General features: G+C 41.5%; 1 protein-coding gene across 4 annotated transcripts in view; it reads right to left on the minus strand.

Annotated features, from left to right (window-relative positions):
• The window catches only part of LRP8 (LDL receptor related protein 8), a 224,769-nt gene that overhangs the window by 35,415 nt on the left and 171,375 nt on the right, over positions 1-17,979 (minus strand). For all 4 annotated transcript variants that reach the window (XM_079313700.1, XM_079313699.1, XM_079313698.1 and 1 more), the window contains one exon: positions 3,266-3,394. In XM_079313700.1, the coding sequence (XP_079169826.1) occupies positions 3,266-3,394 (129 nt within the window). The remainder of the gene's footprint in view (positions 1-3,265; positions 3,395-17,979) is intronic.

Below are 17,979 nucleotides of genomic sequence, written 5' to 3' on the forward strand. Positions count from 1 at the left end.
ACAGGTACTTAACTACCTATGTGCAAGGATTAATACCTGCAATTAATCCCTGGTGCAGCTACAGCCTGTGCAGACACAAATCTGGATCCCTGATCACTGATGCTTTATCCATTGCAGGTGAAAAAATTTGAAATTTCCATTCTTCCTTGACAAGTTCTTCCACAGGGTGAAAATGGCACCATTTTGTCTCCTCACCCAGATTCTCTACTTCTGTCTCTGAACAGCTGCTTTCTCCCCCCAGCAGCCTGTGCCAGTGTCTGCACTGGATACATTTCACATGGATTCAAAAAGCAATGATATCATTCTGAGAGGAAAAATCCAGCAAGAATTACAAGGTTCAGACCAGCAGCTGGAAAGAAAACTGCTGGAGGAGAAAGAACCATAACACACTTACACTGCTCCTACAGTTTTGGATGATGCTATGCCATGGTCATCACTGTCCTCTCCTGCAGGAGATCCTCCCTTAACTTGGGCTACGAACATTCTGACAGGGACAGGTTCTTGCACAGCCTCAGCACAACCAAGCTTTACTCCTGGATACCAGCACAATCTTGTTATTGATACAAATTACCAATGCAGAAATGCAGGCATAAATAAGGTTAATAAACTCTGTATTAAATCCTCTTGAAGAATTATAAATCCAAGAGCCAGTTATTCCTATCAAAAAGTAAGAGTATACACAGATAAAAAAATTTTGAAGTGTCACATGAGGTTGCAGTAATAGCTTTATTAATATGGATTTAGAAAGAGCTTAGGGACTTTTCTGCTGGATGCCCTCACACCATTTTCAAGTCGTCATCCACTTGTTTATTGCACATGCAGGCTCTCACCACAGAAATTATTCTGAGCACAAATAAATCCCCTTCCAAACATTTATCCAGCAAGATGTGTTATTTATAGACAAGTTGGTCAGCTCTGTGAGAAGTCCAGCCTCTGTGACAGGGTGCTGTGCTCCAAGAGGCTGTGGGTGACAGGCAGTGCTGAAGCTTCTTACAAAATGAGAATAAAAACCTGAATGCAGAGATTAAATTAACAAAACAAAGAGAAGATGGGGTCTGAAGTGGTCAGGATACTGTGTGCTGCTGAGATAAGAGGAAACAGAGAAAGGAGGATTCCAACCAAAGAAATGGGAATGTTAACAGAGTATCAGTGGATAGGCTTAGTGAGGTTTATCAGATTTGGATAAGGGAGAGGATAGCTATCAATCCTTCACAAACTCCCTGGTGAAACAGCTCACACAACTGTTCTCATCCATGAGGAAAAGACCTTCATTTGACAGGCAACCTCCCTGAAAGTGCTCCCACTACAGCCCTTCAGCAGTGCCTCCTGTTTCCCTCTCAGAGTAAGATTTGACCTCTGAAAGATGCTGAGTTGAGATCTTAGGACTGAAAGCTTTTGATGTTTGCACTCACCCAGGATGCTCCAAGTTCACCTGTCAATGCCATTTCCCCTGGTCCTCGTGCCAGAGAATGGCCCATCCCAGAGCCAGACTCAGCAGAGATTTCCAGCGTGTGAGGACAGTGCTCATTCATTAGAAATTAGTTACTAATACATTTCTCACCAGTTACCCAACAACCACCAAAATGTAGTAATTTGTCCTTGAATTAAATTTCCATTTTTAAGAACCTGCACATGCACTAAAATGGAAGCTAAGTAAGAGTAGGGATGCTGAAACATCCAGAACAGAAACACTCAGCTATTTCCAAATCCATTAATAGCATCATTATTCTGAAATTATGTGGCATTCAGAACATATTTACAATCATTTTGGGGGTTACCTACAGCTTTGAAAAAAAGTTCAAAGCAATTTCAAGAAGATTTTTATTACAACTGAAAGACTCCATGAGACCATTCCACTAGTGTGAGCAGCAGCAGCAAGCAGCATTACATGGGCAGGCAGTGTAAAAATTGTTCTAATTTCACTAACTCATATCAGGAAAACAGCAGTTACAATTATCTTCTGAATTTGTCTCTAATTCAAGCCTCCCATTCAAAGAAATAAAAAAGTACACGCTAAAGGGAAAACACTTAAGAGTTTCACATGGAAAACCAATAAAAGGGGAAAAAAAGGGCTAAGAAAAAAAGACTTTTACAAAGAGAACTAAATAGTAGAACAAGTTGCTCACAAAGTAATTGCTTTGATAATATTTTGTTTGATAAAACTGACTGCAAAGAAATAAATTTGTCCACAGCACTCCACTCAGAGTGTTCAAAATGTTCATGTAAAACATATTTTGTTATACAGCTTCAAAGAAAAGATGAAATGTGGATTATTAACTGGGCAGTAATTAGAGCCCAAAATCCAGTTTTCAAATGAAAAAACTTCAACTTGTGCTTGAATGTAACAATTCAACCCTTTCACCAGTAACCTGGAAGTAAAAATAACATTGCTGATACCACATGCAACACTAGAAATATTGAGGGGTGGGTGAATACACAGAATGTAGAGAGCTTCTTAAAAGCCTGGGATCATTGGCACACAAAGAATTTAATAAGAACAGTATTAGAAATTAGAAAGGTGATTTTACCTCTGCACAGACTGGCAAGACTGATATTCCCTAAATTCTGGTGGTCTGTGTAAAAAAAAAGTTGGAAAACCAACTGGAATACCAAAGGGAGCCACAAGAATGAGTCAAGCATTCACTCAAAAGAGAATATTTGACATCAAGAAGCATAAAGAACTAATATATTTGGTCCACCAAAAAGGCAGCCTGAGAAATGGTTTGATCACACAATGTAGGAGTTTTCACAGACTGAAAACACTGTTAAAGGGCTCTTTCATTCAGCACAGAAAGGCCTAATAAAAGGCAGTGGCCATTTAGGGACTGAATTTAAAACAGTTATGGGTACAGAGTACATCATTCTCTCTCTGTCCAGTGAAACCAACAAGCTATCAATGTCTAGGCCTATGCCTTCCACCCCAGCAGAAGCCAGCCTGAGTCTGTGCCCACTCTGCAGGGACAAGGACACAGCAGGAACCTGCTGAGCTACCACAGAGGAAGGTTTGGACCATACTTAAGTCCTTTCCACATCACCTGGGTGTTAACCCTAATAATAATACTGAATTCTTCATAGAGTTCACACATTCTCCAGCCAGCCCCAACTGGAGAATCCTTTCCTCTCTGTTTCTAAAAGTCCCCACTTAGCACTGCAAAGCAGAGTAAATAAGTTTGTTGTCAGGAAATAACATTTCCATGCAATTCATAACAGTCACTCCAGGACTTTTATAGTCCTAAATGGAGACGTTGCATCTGTATTAACTCACCAGGAGTGCAACCAGCCTCATCAATTCCACTTTCACAGTCTTTCTGCCCATCACATCTCCAGGACGATGGGATGCACTTGTTGCTTAAATCTCCACAGCTAATTTTTTCAGATGGACACACTTGTTTGGCTGGAAGAAAAAAAAAAAAACAAAGAAATAAACAGAAGTTAAACATATTTCTAAACATTTCTAACATTGTTTATGCTGTTAAAGTTACTTTTGCTTTGAATGGCTGGATCCTGAGACTTGGAATGAAATCCCAAGTCAACCTGTTGCCTCTTCAATCAGGTCTCCTTGGAAATGAGACCCTTTCTGTCACTCTAGCCTGTGCCTGCCCCTGCCAACCCCTTCCAGGACCATGCAAATAAAACAAACATAACCCCTCACTCTTAGTTTCTAGCCCAACTCAGCCAAAATGAACCGAGAAAGCTGTTTCAACAGATCAGCAGGGATTCCAGCTGAGAACTTGGGGCTGGTGGTTACAGGGAGGGATGCTCAGAGCAGCAGCAGCAGGGCCCAGCTCTGCCTCCCTGCCCAACACACTGAGCTGTTCACTCACTGCCCCTGCACACAGCACAGCAGCTCTGCACAAACCACCTCCAGCTAAGCCAGGAAAAACAAATTCCCTCATTTTAGTACAAGGCTGTACATCTATGTTTGGCAAGGCAATTTCTAAACACAATGATCTGGGCAGACTGTGGTCATCAAAGCTGAGGAAAAAGCAGCAAGGACAAGTAGGAACTTGCAGATGTTTAACAAATTGAGCTGTAGCTGCATAAATTGAAGGCAACTGTGATGTCAGACATGGAGACACAGGAGGACCCGCAGAAGCAAAAACCCCAGTACAGGCAAGAACACAACTATGAAAAATAATCTGCCAGATTTATCTGGAACCAAGTCAGCTGTGAAGCTCATTCTCTCATAACTAGTTTGCATTGCTAAAACTCCTACTTTTTTTCCCTTCGCACTAGTGTAAAGAGCAACAGATCTATATTTATTGTGACAAGGCTGCTGAAATGCAAAATGTTCCACAGTTTAAACAATTGTTTAGCATTCTGGAATCAGCATCCAGTTTGGCAGGAGTTGCTTATTAAACAGACCAATTTCTCTCTTCAAAAATTGATGTGTATTAAAACAGTTCTTCCGTTAGTATTAATGACAGTAATGCTGTGTATGCCTGCAGGTCTACTGAGCAAGGGGGAATCTAAATTCTAAATTAAAACTTTCACATTACCCTGCCCTGGTAAAAGTATTTACACAAAGTCAATCAGCTTCTCAAGTGCTGAGCCAAAGAGGATGAAAATTATACCTCCCCTTGCACCTCCACAAAGAGGCTGTGAAAGGGCATCTTACAGCCCCAAAGCATCCATCAGCCACTTGGAGAGCAGTGCCATTTCATCCCTGAAATTCTCTGTCTTACCGCCTTGAAGTGTTATAAGAAGCATTTTTGAGAAGCTGTGGGCAACCAATACATCAAGAAAAATTAGGTCCTGCCACAGACAGACAGTTAATAACAGATGTAATGAAGTTTTAGATCCCTGAGGCATGACAGCATTTCTGTTGAAATTTGCTCACTGCATACCTAAATAACATTTATGAATGTTGCATGATTACAGGGGGGAGGAAAAAAGGGATCCTTGGGATTATTTTTCCAGCAAATTAGTAATAAAAAAACATTGGAAAGGCTCCCCAACAAAACCCCACCAGGATCAGTGTATCTGTGCCCCTGCTCCTCTAAGCTGCAGGTTTTGTACTGCCCAGCTGCAATAAGGTCTGGATTGGATTGGCGTACTGGGAAAACTGGGACATCAAAAATGTCATGGAGACATTTATTAACCAGGTTATTGGTCCACATCCCCAAAAACTGCTCTAGTTCTTCCTGCTGGCAATGGGGATGGAAAGGAGAATTTGTTTTGATGTTAAGTAGGACCAGGTTTTCCATCCTCACTGTTAATCTCCATTGAGAACCAAGGGGGTCAAGACAGGTGAGAACATGTTCCACATACCTGATTTTGAAGAAGGTGAAATAAAATGGTATCATCACACAGTGGGATCATTAACCAGCAAAAAGGTTACTTATTGGTCACAATTTAAAGTATGGGCATTACTTTTGCTTGGCTGCTGTGGGCAGATGCTTAATAGCTTTGGGAAGCTGAAACGTTTGGAAAGGTATGAACAGAAGGCTCCTATTTATGGAAAGCAATCTCTGTGTTAATCATCTCACTGACAGAATAATTACAGACATTTAAAATATGTAAATCAAAGCTTGAACTTTCAGGGATGCAGCAATAGAAGCTGCTGTTGGTCACAGTTCATCAAATCTCTATGTTCCAATGGTTTCTGCACCCAAGCAATCGTTGAATGGAAGCCAATGACTTGTAAGCACCGACAGGTAAGAGAGGGGATGTTGCACAAAACTCAAAGCAAAACTTTGGTGAAAACACACCTGCATTTCCAGCAAGCTTTCCTCCCCTCTTCCTGAAGAGACTGCAGATACAAGTGGAGTCCATGATACTGTCCACACTATTAAAGAGGCTTTTAGCAACTGCAGTCCAGACTTAACATTCCTGTTTCTGTGCACAGCTTACACAAACCCAGGCCTCTTGGGCTGACGTGACCAAAATGTTTTACCTCCTCCTTCCCTCTTTGTGCAGCCAGAAAGGAAAGGGTTAGTGTGTGTGATAGTGAGTGCTCTAACCCTGGAAGCATTCTGGACCAACACGAGTTATAGCAAGATCTGCCTTTTCAGAAAAGCACCATTAAACAACTTGGTTGAAATGTCAGACACATCAAGACCAATTTATCACAATGAACTGCAAATGCCAAGGATGGACAACAATGGTTTATTTATAAGGAGACAAGAGCAAAGAAGACAAGAAGGTTCCATTTACTCACTACCGCCAATGGCACATTCTTCTTTCTCTTTATAGGAGGCTACAAAGTCTTTCAGAGAACCATAGAGCCTAACTGGCGCCCCACTGTTCGCTTCCTCTTGTGCCACTGCTGTGCTTTTCAGGCTCCGGACATCATGGATATTCAAGAAAGCCCAAGAAAACAAAATTGATTTACTTTCAGAAGACCATTTGTCAGGTTCTCACCAAACAGGTACTCTAAGAGCATACACAAAATGCAATTAAGCAGCTTCTACTGGTGGGAAACCCACAAGACTTTTCATCAGCAGACTGAAAAGAATGCCCTTTGTGGAAATACATCATCTTACAGGTCTGAACAGCTCCTCTATCTCTGCTGAAATAACTCCCCATCCTCTCCAGACTGCCCCTTGTGGTTTTCCCAGGTTCTTCAGAAGCTCCAGCCCTGAACTTTTTTTTCTACAACAGAGAAAACTCAATGCTAAAATGGTTTAATTATTTTCTGCCATGCCAATGAACTGTTCCCACAAATATTTCCGCTACTTTTATTATAGAACTAAAAATTCCTACCTCCCTCTTTTCTCCAGCAATGGTTAGTTGTCAGCATTTTTTTAAGGAATGTTTTTTAACAAGGATCTCCCTTCCTCAAACACTGCCCTTAAATCTTTTGTCACAGCTGGCAGAACTGCCTCAGAGATGTACCAAGAACAAAGTAAGTGTTCATACCTGCCCAAGTACAGGACTGGAATCCAGTTTGTTTCCAGACAAAACAAACTAAACTGGTAAATGAGCAAGATTTCTGTTCTGCAGAGGAGGGGAGCTGACAGTCAGAGATTACTCAAAGAAATTCAGAACTCCAAGTTCGCAATCACTGAAGATTTGTGATTCAGAAAAAAATCTCAGTCACAAGTTTGCATATTTAGCTCTTTATATATGTGTGTGTATATGAATGTATGTCCCAGTCTACATTCACTACTGACTTACAACTCAGTGTTCCCATTGAAGTATTTAAGATGCATAAAAAACACAGTCTAAAATCCATCTTCTGACTTAAAATATTGTCACAGCTGAAGGTGTATCTGGTACTTTCCTCCCCTTGCCCCTTCTCCCAGCTGTGGGTGGTGAAGGACACTGGCCTCTACCCCATTAACCACCAGTTCACTCTGCAGCTCCAGACAGGTCACTGTTGTTTTAGTTTACTTTACTCAACCCTTTAAGACACATCAGATTCTGAGTGGGATTTTATAAGGCATGCTGTATCATATTTGCTGTACTTGATCTTCCTGGCACCCTCCTTGTGACACATTACCATCAGAAGCGTTTGTGTGGGGACAGCAACATCCATGGTGGATGTCTGCCATGTCCTGGGAGTTTCTTTGGCCCTGGTGTACAGAGCACTGTGAGCACACAGGGACTCCCCTGAACCCTCACCTTTTGCTGGGTGCTTGAGTTTGGATTTGTGCACCAGCAACTCACAGAGACAGATTACACTCTGGGAAATGCTAAACAGAGAATTGTTCCCACTGAGGTTAGGAGCTGCACTGAACTCCCCTTCTGTCATGCAAAGCAACACAGACAAGCATCAGCCTGTTGGGATAGCAAGACTTACACAAACCTGTAATTTCTACAAAAGTCAATCCAACTCATCAGCAGCAGTACTTGGGTTGCTCGCTCTATCTGTATTACACATACACTTGAGATCTCTGAGAAAATACAGGCAACTCTACAATTTCAGTTGAAAGCAGCCCAGGCCAAAACAAATGTCATGATTAGTGGCTTAAGTGAATTAGGATTACAGCAGTGACACTTGGAATGAGACCAACCCACCACCAGTGACGCCTTTGTTGACAGAAACAGCCACCCCATCCATCTGCTCCCACAGGAAACTCTCTTCTGGTCAAACACCAATTCCCAGGGCCTGGGAGCTTCAGCTGGTGCTACCTGACTCTACATTTGTGAGAGTGTCAGTACAGGCTGATGGGCCATAAGCTTTGTGGCAGCATGCAGGGGCACAGAAATACTGAAAAATTTATTCTTCCTGCACAAAAGGATAGTTAACCTATGGGCACTGCCTTTAAACTTACAACATAAATTAAGCAACTCAAAAGACAAATTAGGAAAGGTGACTAAAGAACCGTACTATAAAATGTCAGGAACAGTATTAACAATTGATACACCTGATATACAGTTAGATTCAGAGGTGTGATTTGTTTGATGATGACTTATGTTCAGATGTTCCCAGAGGAACAGAAGAGGATTTGCACAGATTTCCCTCCATTGCACTGCATAGTGCAGCCCTTATTAATGCATTCTTGTGTAATTGTAAGAAGGTTTCCTTTACAACACCATGTATTAGGAGTTGTTGATGAGTCTCCAAGTCTTCTACCTTGAAGCTGGAGGGAAAAAATAAGCTTAGTACACAAAGGGTTCAGCTTGTCTAAAAGAGATGATAGCAGGTACCTTGCTTTTGTGCAGATTAGCACATTGGTGATTACCACCTCTGACATCAGAGTGAAATAATTAGGAACTGAAAATCCCAAGATTAACCCTAATTACTGAAATAGAGACTCACTGTCAGGGTAACAGTGAGATAACTTTTATGGAAGTGTGTTCCAAATGCACGTTCACTACAAACAACCTCAAGTAAGAAAATGATTCTCTGGTATCATGCCAACAGTTTTAACAGGTAATAATATAATAACTAAACACATAAACTGTGTTTGAGCACAGTGCAAGGAGGTGAGAGATCTCTATAGCAGGCTGCAAAGACAAATGCCATCAGGTTTTAGCTAAGCTCCGTGTCTCACAACGTGAGCCACCTGCACAGGTCAGGAGGAATCTCAGGTTCAGAGCTACCCTGGCATATCTGGAATCCTAAATACTGTCACAGCCGAGGAGAGCAAGCTGCATAGAAAGGACTGCTACTCTTGGTTTCCAGTGCACCCTTTTATCTTCCATTCCTGATTGCTATGTCTTACTCATCCACTTCAAAAATCAAAACTACCATCAAACTTGGCTACAAAAAGCATTTCCTTCCCCAGTCTGACTGGCAGGACTTCAGCTGATTTTGTATTCCTGTAAACACAGCAAATGCTCTTTTGCTGCAATCATCTCAGCACATCTCACCTAATTAATCTCTGAGCTTCTCCAGACCCTGTTTTGATGGCACTTCTGTTCATCTGTACCTGATATACCCAGCAGCCCTGCTGCTAAGAAATAAAGTCCTTAAATTCAAGTCAGTTGGCTTGTTTAGGGTAAATCCAAGTCTAGGCCAATGGTAAACAGGATGATTACATGACCCTCCTTGGTCTCAAACTGCAGGAAAATTGTGATACTTTGAGCAGGAATCAGAAAGCTTTTTAATTGCCTTTAAACTGCTCCTCACGGTCATACTTCTGAAATTTCAGAATTCACAAAGATCAGATGTTGAACAGCAGTGAGGATATAGGCTGCTAATCCTCATTAAATTCCATTTTTTAACCATCTAGTGCTTGTAAAACAACAGTGTTTTTTTAACTGGTGTCTGTAGAATACACTGTGACATTCCCCCACTGTCACGTCTGTGCACAGAGAAACCAGTTTCTAAGAGACCATGACAGGTTATTAGGCATGAGAGAGATGCACATGATACAGTGAGAGCTTTCTGCTCCTGAACAAACTACATTTCCTTACCTATCATTGCACATATGAGAATTCATTGCAAAAGTTCATTCCCTAAAGCAGCTTTTATGCCCAAGCTCCTTGAGACAAAAGCTGCCTTTGGTAGGGGAAACCGAACAGTTCCACAGATATTGTCAGCAATCCCTCAAGGACAGTCCGTGGCTTGTCTTGGCCCTTCTGCTCCACCCAGCCCCCTCTGTATGATCAGCAGTGCCCTGATGGCTCTGATGTTAAATGCCTCAAGGCACTGCTTTGGTCAGGGATGCACAAATCCTTTAATAAACTCAAATGAGACACAGGATAGCCCTGGGTTTCCAACTCCATTCCTTGCTACCATTTTCTGCATTCTGGACACCACCAACATACCCAACAACCATGACCATACCATAGGTGGTGTGACCTGCTGCAGAGCTGGGCTCCACTCCACGGGGCAAGGCAGAAATGTGAACCACAGAATGAGGCTGGTGCAGTCCAGCTCCATGTGAGTAAAGAATTATTGCTCAGTGTGCAGCCATGGGAGAGCCCAGGAGCCACGTGCCACCCTGCAATGCCAGGTTCTCATCTTTCCTGGCACCACAGCCATATGGTCACGAGAAACATTTACTCAGATTAATCCAGAGTAGAAATTAATACAGCCCTGTAGTGACAGCCCTGCTTAATGACAGTAAAGCACAGCCCTCATTGTTTAGAGGAACAAAAAGGGGATTTTGATAAACTAAAGTCTGAGGCCATCTGCCTACTTTCCCCCCTATTTCTATCAACTTTGTCCCTTTTCATGTCTTCTTGAAGGAAAAGGAAAATCCACAATTTATCCCAGACTTAAATGGAAAGCTGTTTAAAACCCTAACATGGTCCCTCCCTGTGAAACCACCAGACCTTCTTGCCTTTGTCTCTGCTCCTCTTCTAAACCAGAGCAGAACTTGCCTTCAAGAGGAGCTTGTCTCTAAGGCATTATTCTGGTTACTGAAAACCTGAGTTTCCACAACCAATTTCTTCAGATCACTTTGTACTACTTAAAGTTTTATTTTCTCTTCACTGGTGGTTTTCTCTCATCTTAAGGATCATCTGGTCATGCCTTTAGCTTGGCACAGAGGCAGGAAGACACTAATAAAAACCACAGGGAAAATCCTAGACATCAAAGTAAGAGACCAGAACAGCTGAAAAGAACCTGTTTGTGGCAGAAGCAAAGCAGTAATGTGCACTGCTGATCTCCAACAGTTTCATAATAAACTGACAGCTGACTTTGGTACTTAGCAAACACCCAGGCCTGCCAGCAAAACACAGGACTCAAAATTTTCTTTACAGATAGTTTTCTAATAGAAAAGCTATTAAATATTCCCTTTTGGGAGAGGCATTTTTCATGCTCAATCAAAAGCAAAGCTTAAAAAAATAAATCCAACAATGACATGACTTTGTTTAAGGTCAGGAAAAATACTCTGCTTTTTTCTACCACGAACATAACATCTTCTTTAAACTCCATTGTTTCTAAAGCTAGTTTGAAAGAGAGTGATGTACAACATTGTCCTGTCAAACCTCCCATCCCACCACTGTCTACATCAATAATTACCCTGCCAATCTATGTACACATTGCCAGTTACAATGCAGCTCAGCCCTCCCTTCACAGGACTGGGGGAGGTCAAGAGAGAAAAAGAAGAAGAAAAAAGGGGGAAAGAAAGAAAAAATAAAAGGATTTTGCCTTTTCTATAGCCCAGAATACAAATGGAGCTCCAGTCTTTGACATGGTTGAGAGCTGAGCTCCATTTCTCAACACAGATCCTCTACCTCTGCTTTTTTCCAGGGATGCCTACTGTGAAAAACTAAGTCTAGCTACAAACAATCTTTAAAAATCTATCATGATCCACTGTGTTCCCCCTTGATTAGTGATGCGTGATGCTTTTAAGGCAGTTCAGATTCAGACAAGCCTTAGGAGAACAAAACACCCGAGGGTAGCAGCTGACCCAGCACAGACTGGTAGCAAAGTAGCTGGGAATCAGCAGAGCTCAGTCACTGCCATGCTCTGGAAGAAAGGGGTGCCAAGGAAGAAATGAGTCGGGAGGTTAGGGTGGCACAAGCTGGGCTGAATGGAAGTCAGGTAATTAACCCGAGAATGCAACTTGGGAAAGGAAAACTGTTCCCTGCCCAGATCAGCGATTCCAGCAGATTTGGAAACAAGTGAGACTTTCCTAGGCAGCCACAGAGGTGACAAATGGATGTGCTGAGATGCTGAGCAGAGCCCTGGGGCCGATGTGACACAGGGTGGGAAATGCTCAGCCTTCCCCCTAAAAGGGACTCATTACAAATCTCCTGTCACCTGTCAGGTGTCAGCCCAGTGCCTCATTCCCATTACCTAATTCATTATCCCTTAGGCACAGCAGGGCCCACCCTTGATACAAAGCCCATTCCTCCTGGGCAGAGACCATGGGAAGAGCTGATCTCCACAGAAACCCAGGTGATAACCACATTCTACTGATCTGTACTGATCCAATAATGCTTCCTGCTTTATTCCTACGGTTTGGGTCTAAATACATTGCAGCCTTAACAACATCAACTTTCTTCACTAAAGATTCAGTGATAAAATACTCCAGATTGCAGCACACAATAAATCAATCATCCCTCCCTGTATGGATTTGTAACTCAGCAGTTTGAAAGCATCTTGGAACAATTTCTGCACAGATACTTTTAGATAAGGGACAAATTTACTTTTTATTGAATCAAATGTTATTTGACTGGCTTTGGTTTATAGATAAAAGTGACAGAGTTTTCTAGGCTCTCTTCAAATTGTTGGCACTGTGACCCTCAACTGTTAAAAAAATTAGTTTCTAAAAATAATTCATTCTCTCCACTGGCAGTATCTCGTTTAATCCAAGCCTACCAGACATTATCACCTTGGTCACTTGTCAGATGCTTATACAAGCAGCTAAGCACAGCACCAGGACATATTTATCTATTTTTCTTCCTATATATTAATTTCTAAAATGCCCCAAAATATGCATCCCAGTGTGTTCCATTTCTATTACAGCAAATCCAGAAACAAATTCCAGATGGCAGCTTATTTCATACATATTCTGGCATATTTAGGCACTTGACTTCTCCATTCTTTGGAAGCAAATTAATGTTCAAATCAAAATTAGGTTTTGAAGCACAGTTTTTAAAAAATTCACCTGACTATATCACACAATTAGCAAAAATCAATTACCAGATAACAGTCTGAATTTGAAGACAGAAAAAATATTGTATTTTGTAAGTACTGAAAATAATGACAAAAATCCCTTAAGTTGGAGAAATGCTTCTGCAAAGGTGACTCTTTCACAGGCCCAGAACACAGACTGGATTTGAGAGTACTGAGCAGGTCAGAGCAAACATCCAGAATGATACTGGATGAACCCGGTGGACAGCTATCCTGTGAGAGGGGTTTTGTGGGAACAAAAGAGAGCAAAAAAGCTGTAATGATCCTCACAGTGTCCATACACTGTGCTCATTTAGCAATCAAGAAATGTGGGGTCAACTTCTACCTCCAGTTCTTCCCAGTGAGGCAGCAAGAGAGTACTTGGCTTGTAAATTGAGATGTAAAATATATTATATATATATATATATATATATATATAACTAGTATATAACATATGTAAACTGTATTATATAAATTTTACTGCCAATATATTTTATATAATCAGGGAATTTATAAAAATTTATATATCAGGAACTGGCAGTTCCTGTCTCGCTCTTCCTTACCACTTAGGCAGTAACTAGGAAATTGTCAGATATTCCAGTACCATCCTGAAGATAAGCATAGTTTGCTATCTGATGAACTCCTAATGAATATACTGTTAATTGCATAACCTTCCTTCAGCACAGGAACTTTTCTGTTCATCAAGGGCATGGATAAAACAGCTTCTTTGCTTTGGAGCATCCTTGTAATTAATAATATATTCTTCACACTTCTAAATATAACCCATAATGAGATGCTTTAAAGGATCCAAGCTGCACCTTTCACCAAGTGCTTTTGATCAGAAGGGAAGGAGCCAGAGCCTGTTCAGACAACAGAGGCTGCTGGAACAGCGACTGTCGCTTCCCAATCCTGAAAGGCTGCAAACGACTTCAAACGGGCTCAGCAGCAAAATATGCCAAAACAGCTTCCTCCACCTGAAACACAGGGCTCGTTATCTCTGGGCATATTCTGTGCACATCAGAGATGAAAAGAAGTACATATATTAGACATAGATAGTGTATATATAATATAGTCTACGTAGATGTATATTGGGTAACTTCTACTCGTTAACATTCTACTCATTAATTCCATGAAAACTCCACCATCAATCACAATTAGGTGTTGAGCTGCTACAATGTGGAAAATCTCCCCAATTATGTTTGCCATCCATGAGACCTGGCACCTCTCAGAGATTTCTCCTGGTTTTCATGTGTTGAGAAAAACACGTCTCCAAGGATCACAGAACAGAAAAAAAAAAGTTTCTTGATCCCTGTGACTTTCTCTGGAGACATTTTCCAGAAGTTCTTTATGCTGAGAGTGGCAGAACACTAGAACAGCTGCACAGGGAGGTTATGGAGTGTCCCTCTCTGGAAACGTTCCCAACCCACCTGGACATGTTCCTGTGTCACCTGCTCCAGATGACCCTGCCTCAGCAGGGGCATTGCACTGGATGATTTCCACCCCTGACAAATCTGTGATTCTGTGACCTTCAAATAACAATCCATGGCTGGGGAGAAAAAGGAGAATGGTTCTCCCCAACCTTTTCCCTTAATAAAACAAATCAATTCTTGCCCTGAAAATTCCTTCCCAGTGATTTTGATGGAGTGTTCCATGATTCTGAGGTGGAGTTTCTTCTAGTGTCAGAGCCTGCCATGCCCTGCAGCAGCTGGGCCAAATGCCTTCCCCTACAAACTGTGAGCATCACTGCTGTCTGTGTGCAGCAGCAGAGAGAAAGAACTTCCCATGTTTAAAAGCCTCAGGACCATTAAATGCTTGCACAGCAAAGGCTGACTTACTACAGCATATCTTTAAGACAGGTACCTATTTTGATTTACAGACTTCAGTCAGTAAGGATTTCCGTACAAGTGAGTCTACTTTACTTGCCACTACTGTTAAGAGCTGTATCTTATCTGTGTTTCTCTTATCTGGTTTCCTGAATCAGGCTAAAGGAACAACTGTGTGATGAAACCAGAGACACGTGTAAATTGATAAAGGCAACTCTCTACCCTCTCTTCAATTAATCAAATACCAAATACCCTTCTAATAAGGTTTATTTTTCAGCTCTAATCATGAGGGCCTTGTAAGGTTGTTCACAGCCCCTTGTCTAATAACCTTTCCACTTCATAGCAGCTGCCCATGTCTTTTACCACCTCTCAACCACCTGCTCTTCAACTTGCTTAGCACGACCTCTAATTATGTTGTAAACTACATTTTTCTAAGCTTTATGTTTAAGTCAAATCACATATCACAAAATACACACAGTAGCTTATTAACATTCACAGTATCTTATTAACAAGGTCATGATTCAATCAAGAACCACTGAGAAGTGACACAACTCTTGTTTTCCCTAACATGTTGACACGGATTTTTTTTTTTTTTTTTTTTTTTTTTTTTAAATCTTGATGTATTATGTTCAATTATCAGGCTCTCTGTGGTTTTGTCCAAAACTAACAACAGCCAGCAGTTCAGCACACACAGCTTTGGAGTCAACTTGTTATTGTTCTAGCAGTCAGGTTTGGGCTGCAGAGCTTCTACAGCAGGTTCTATACTGTGCTCTGTTTAACCTTTTAAACCACCATAAAAATACAGCTTTTACTAACATACTGAAACTTCCACCAGTCTTTCAACATCTGCACAAATAGTAATGCAAGTTCTAAAAAAATAGAAATACAGGTCAGAAAACCGACTGGCTGTGTCCTTCAATGAGAGTTTGTCAGTTCTTCTGCTTTAAAAGTCAAACCTTTAATAGCTGCTGTTAAGTAGCAGGCATGACATTAAATGTGCAAATGCAATTGCTTCCTCTTCCTTCTGAACAGAAATTAGAAATACTTTCAGTATTTACTCAGCTTCTGCCACTGCAGCCTATACTTCCATTCTCATTGACCAGTATCACACTGTATGGATTTGTTTTTCATACAGCTAAAGGATTCCTTACAATCCTTCCTACACCTGGCAACAAAATTCTCATGCTTGCTTCTGGCTTTCCTTATTCAATGAATTTATTACTTAACTCCCCCTTGTACCTAGACTGTAATAATTTCAACTGTCAATATTATGGATTCTTACACTAATTTCCTACAGAAACAATTAATGCCTCTCCCCCAGTAATGTGCTTCTCTGTCCTCATAACCAAATGTGGTGGTCAAATTGAATAAATAACAAAAAGATATAATCTCTTGAGGGGAATTTTTGTATCTTCAGTGAAAATACATGGCAGGACAGAATGCTCTGACAGAAGAAAAGGCTGCATCAAAAGCCCAGCCTGTACTGGCAATCCACGCAAGAAGAAACTGGGGAAACTTTTAATTAGAATTCTTACTCTCTTATGCACCAAAGAGTCAATAAAGCCCATAATGTAAATGAATGGGAGTCAGGAATGGAAGGGAAATCAAATTCACAAGTTCTGGTGCTCCTGAAGTATTTTCTAACTCAGTGATTAAAGTTACTTTGCAGGAATCCCAAGCACAGAGCAAGCAGGAGAAAAGCTAACAGAAATACAGCATCATGTGGTTCTTAAGGGCTGGTATGTGATTTTTTTTAATGACTTCAGCAGGAAGACTTTCTTTACAACCTACTATAACTAAAAGAAGCAGAATAGATCTCTGAGACCAAGTTATGTCACCAGTACAGTAGGTAAGATTGTACTTGGTCTAGATAAAGTAATTTTTTTGAAAGTGCACCTCATTTCCTATGCAGGTCAGCTATAATTTCCTACACAGCCACCAAAGACTTGAGGGACTCTGATGTCAGAACCTTAAATAACTGCACTCAGAATGCCCAACCTTTCCAAAATCTTCTCTTGACAATGAGACAGAGCTGACTTCAAGTAGGTCTTTCCCACCTGGCAACTGCAGGAGTCAAGACACACGCAGCTCAAGGGAAAAGGGTCTGGCAGATGGAAAGGCTTTGCCTCAAGACCCAAAGCACCAGCCCAGCCCTGCTCCTCACCAAAGCCAGGAGCAGCCAGAAGCCACCAGCCCTGGCTGCCAGCATCAGGGACATGGTGTGACTGGCAAGCACAGGCACTTCCACTGAAGGCACAAAGGGCAACTGGGAGGCAGCTCCTCTGCTCTCAGGGCATCTCTGCCATCTTCCCCAAAGAAAACAGATGCCAGGCTGCTAATCTGCTTTGGGAGAGGGAAAGAACAGCCTGGCAGAGATTTTGATCCGTGTCACAATTACAGTTCAGTCCTGGAGCAACACACATTTCTCATGATCCCCAGCTGGAATTAATACAAAGGCTGAACTGAACCAATATAACCTTCAGAATGTGAAGGAAATATTCTCTTGCATTGCCCTTAAAAAGCAACTGAAGGATGAAAAATGTCTGGATACCTAAAGAGTGCTTCATTCTGTTAGGTTAGAAAAATCAAAACCAACAAAAACCACAATCCAAAACAAGAGTAGCCATGTGAAATCATCAAAATAAAATACTCCTTTCCTAATGTTTGAAAAAGCCCTGATCTCCTGATTGGCTATGCCTGGAGAATTGTGCTCGTAACAATATTCAAATGTATTACTTGATTTCATTCTCAATACAGGTAACACTGTGGGGCCACACAAAATACTAAATCTATCTACAAGTCACCCCAGCATCCAGATTCCAACATGCACCAGTCTCAATAACCCAGGTTATACAGAAGAGCAAACACAGATTCTGTGAGCCTGTTACAGAAGAGAACATGTGGTGCTGTTGCTGATTTTCAATCAACAGAACAACATGACTTGGTCAGCCCAGTCTCTCTGCTGTGTACGTCCAGTTCTTAATTTGGTTTTAGCTGGCATCCATTGCATTCTACACAATGTGCTGGAGCTCCACATGTAGTAATTGTGTTTTAAAGACCGATTTCTGCACCCATTGTTGTGTGCACTGGCATGTGTCATCTTGGCTGCCTTAACCATGCACTGAACCATCACTCTCGAGGCTACTGTTCCTCCTTCCCCTCTCAAACCTCTCCACTCAGCCTGTTTTGATGTCT

This window comes from Erithacus rubecula (assembly GCF_903797595.1).
Source record: "Erithacus rubecula genome assembly, chromosome: 10".
In the NCBI taxonomy this organism is placed as follows: domain Eukaryota; kingdom Metazoa; phylum Chordata; class Aves; order Passeriformes; family Muscicapidae; genus Erithacus; species Erithacus rubecula.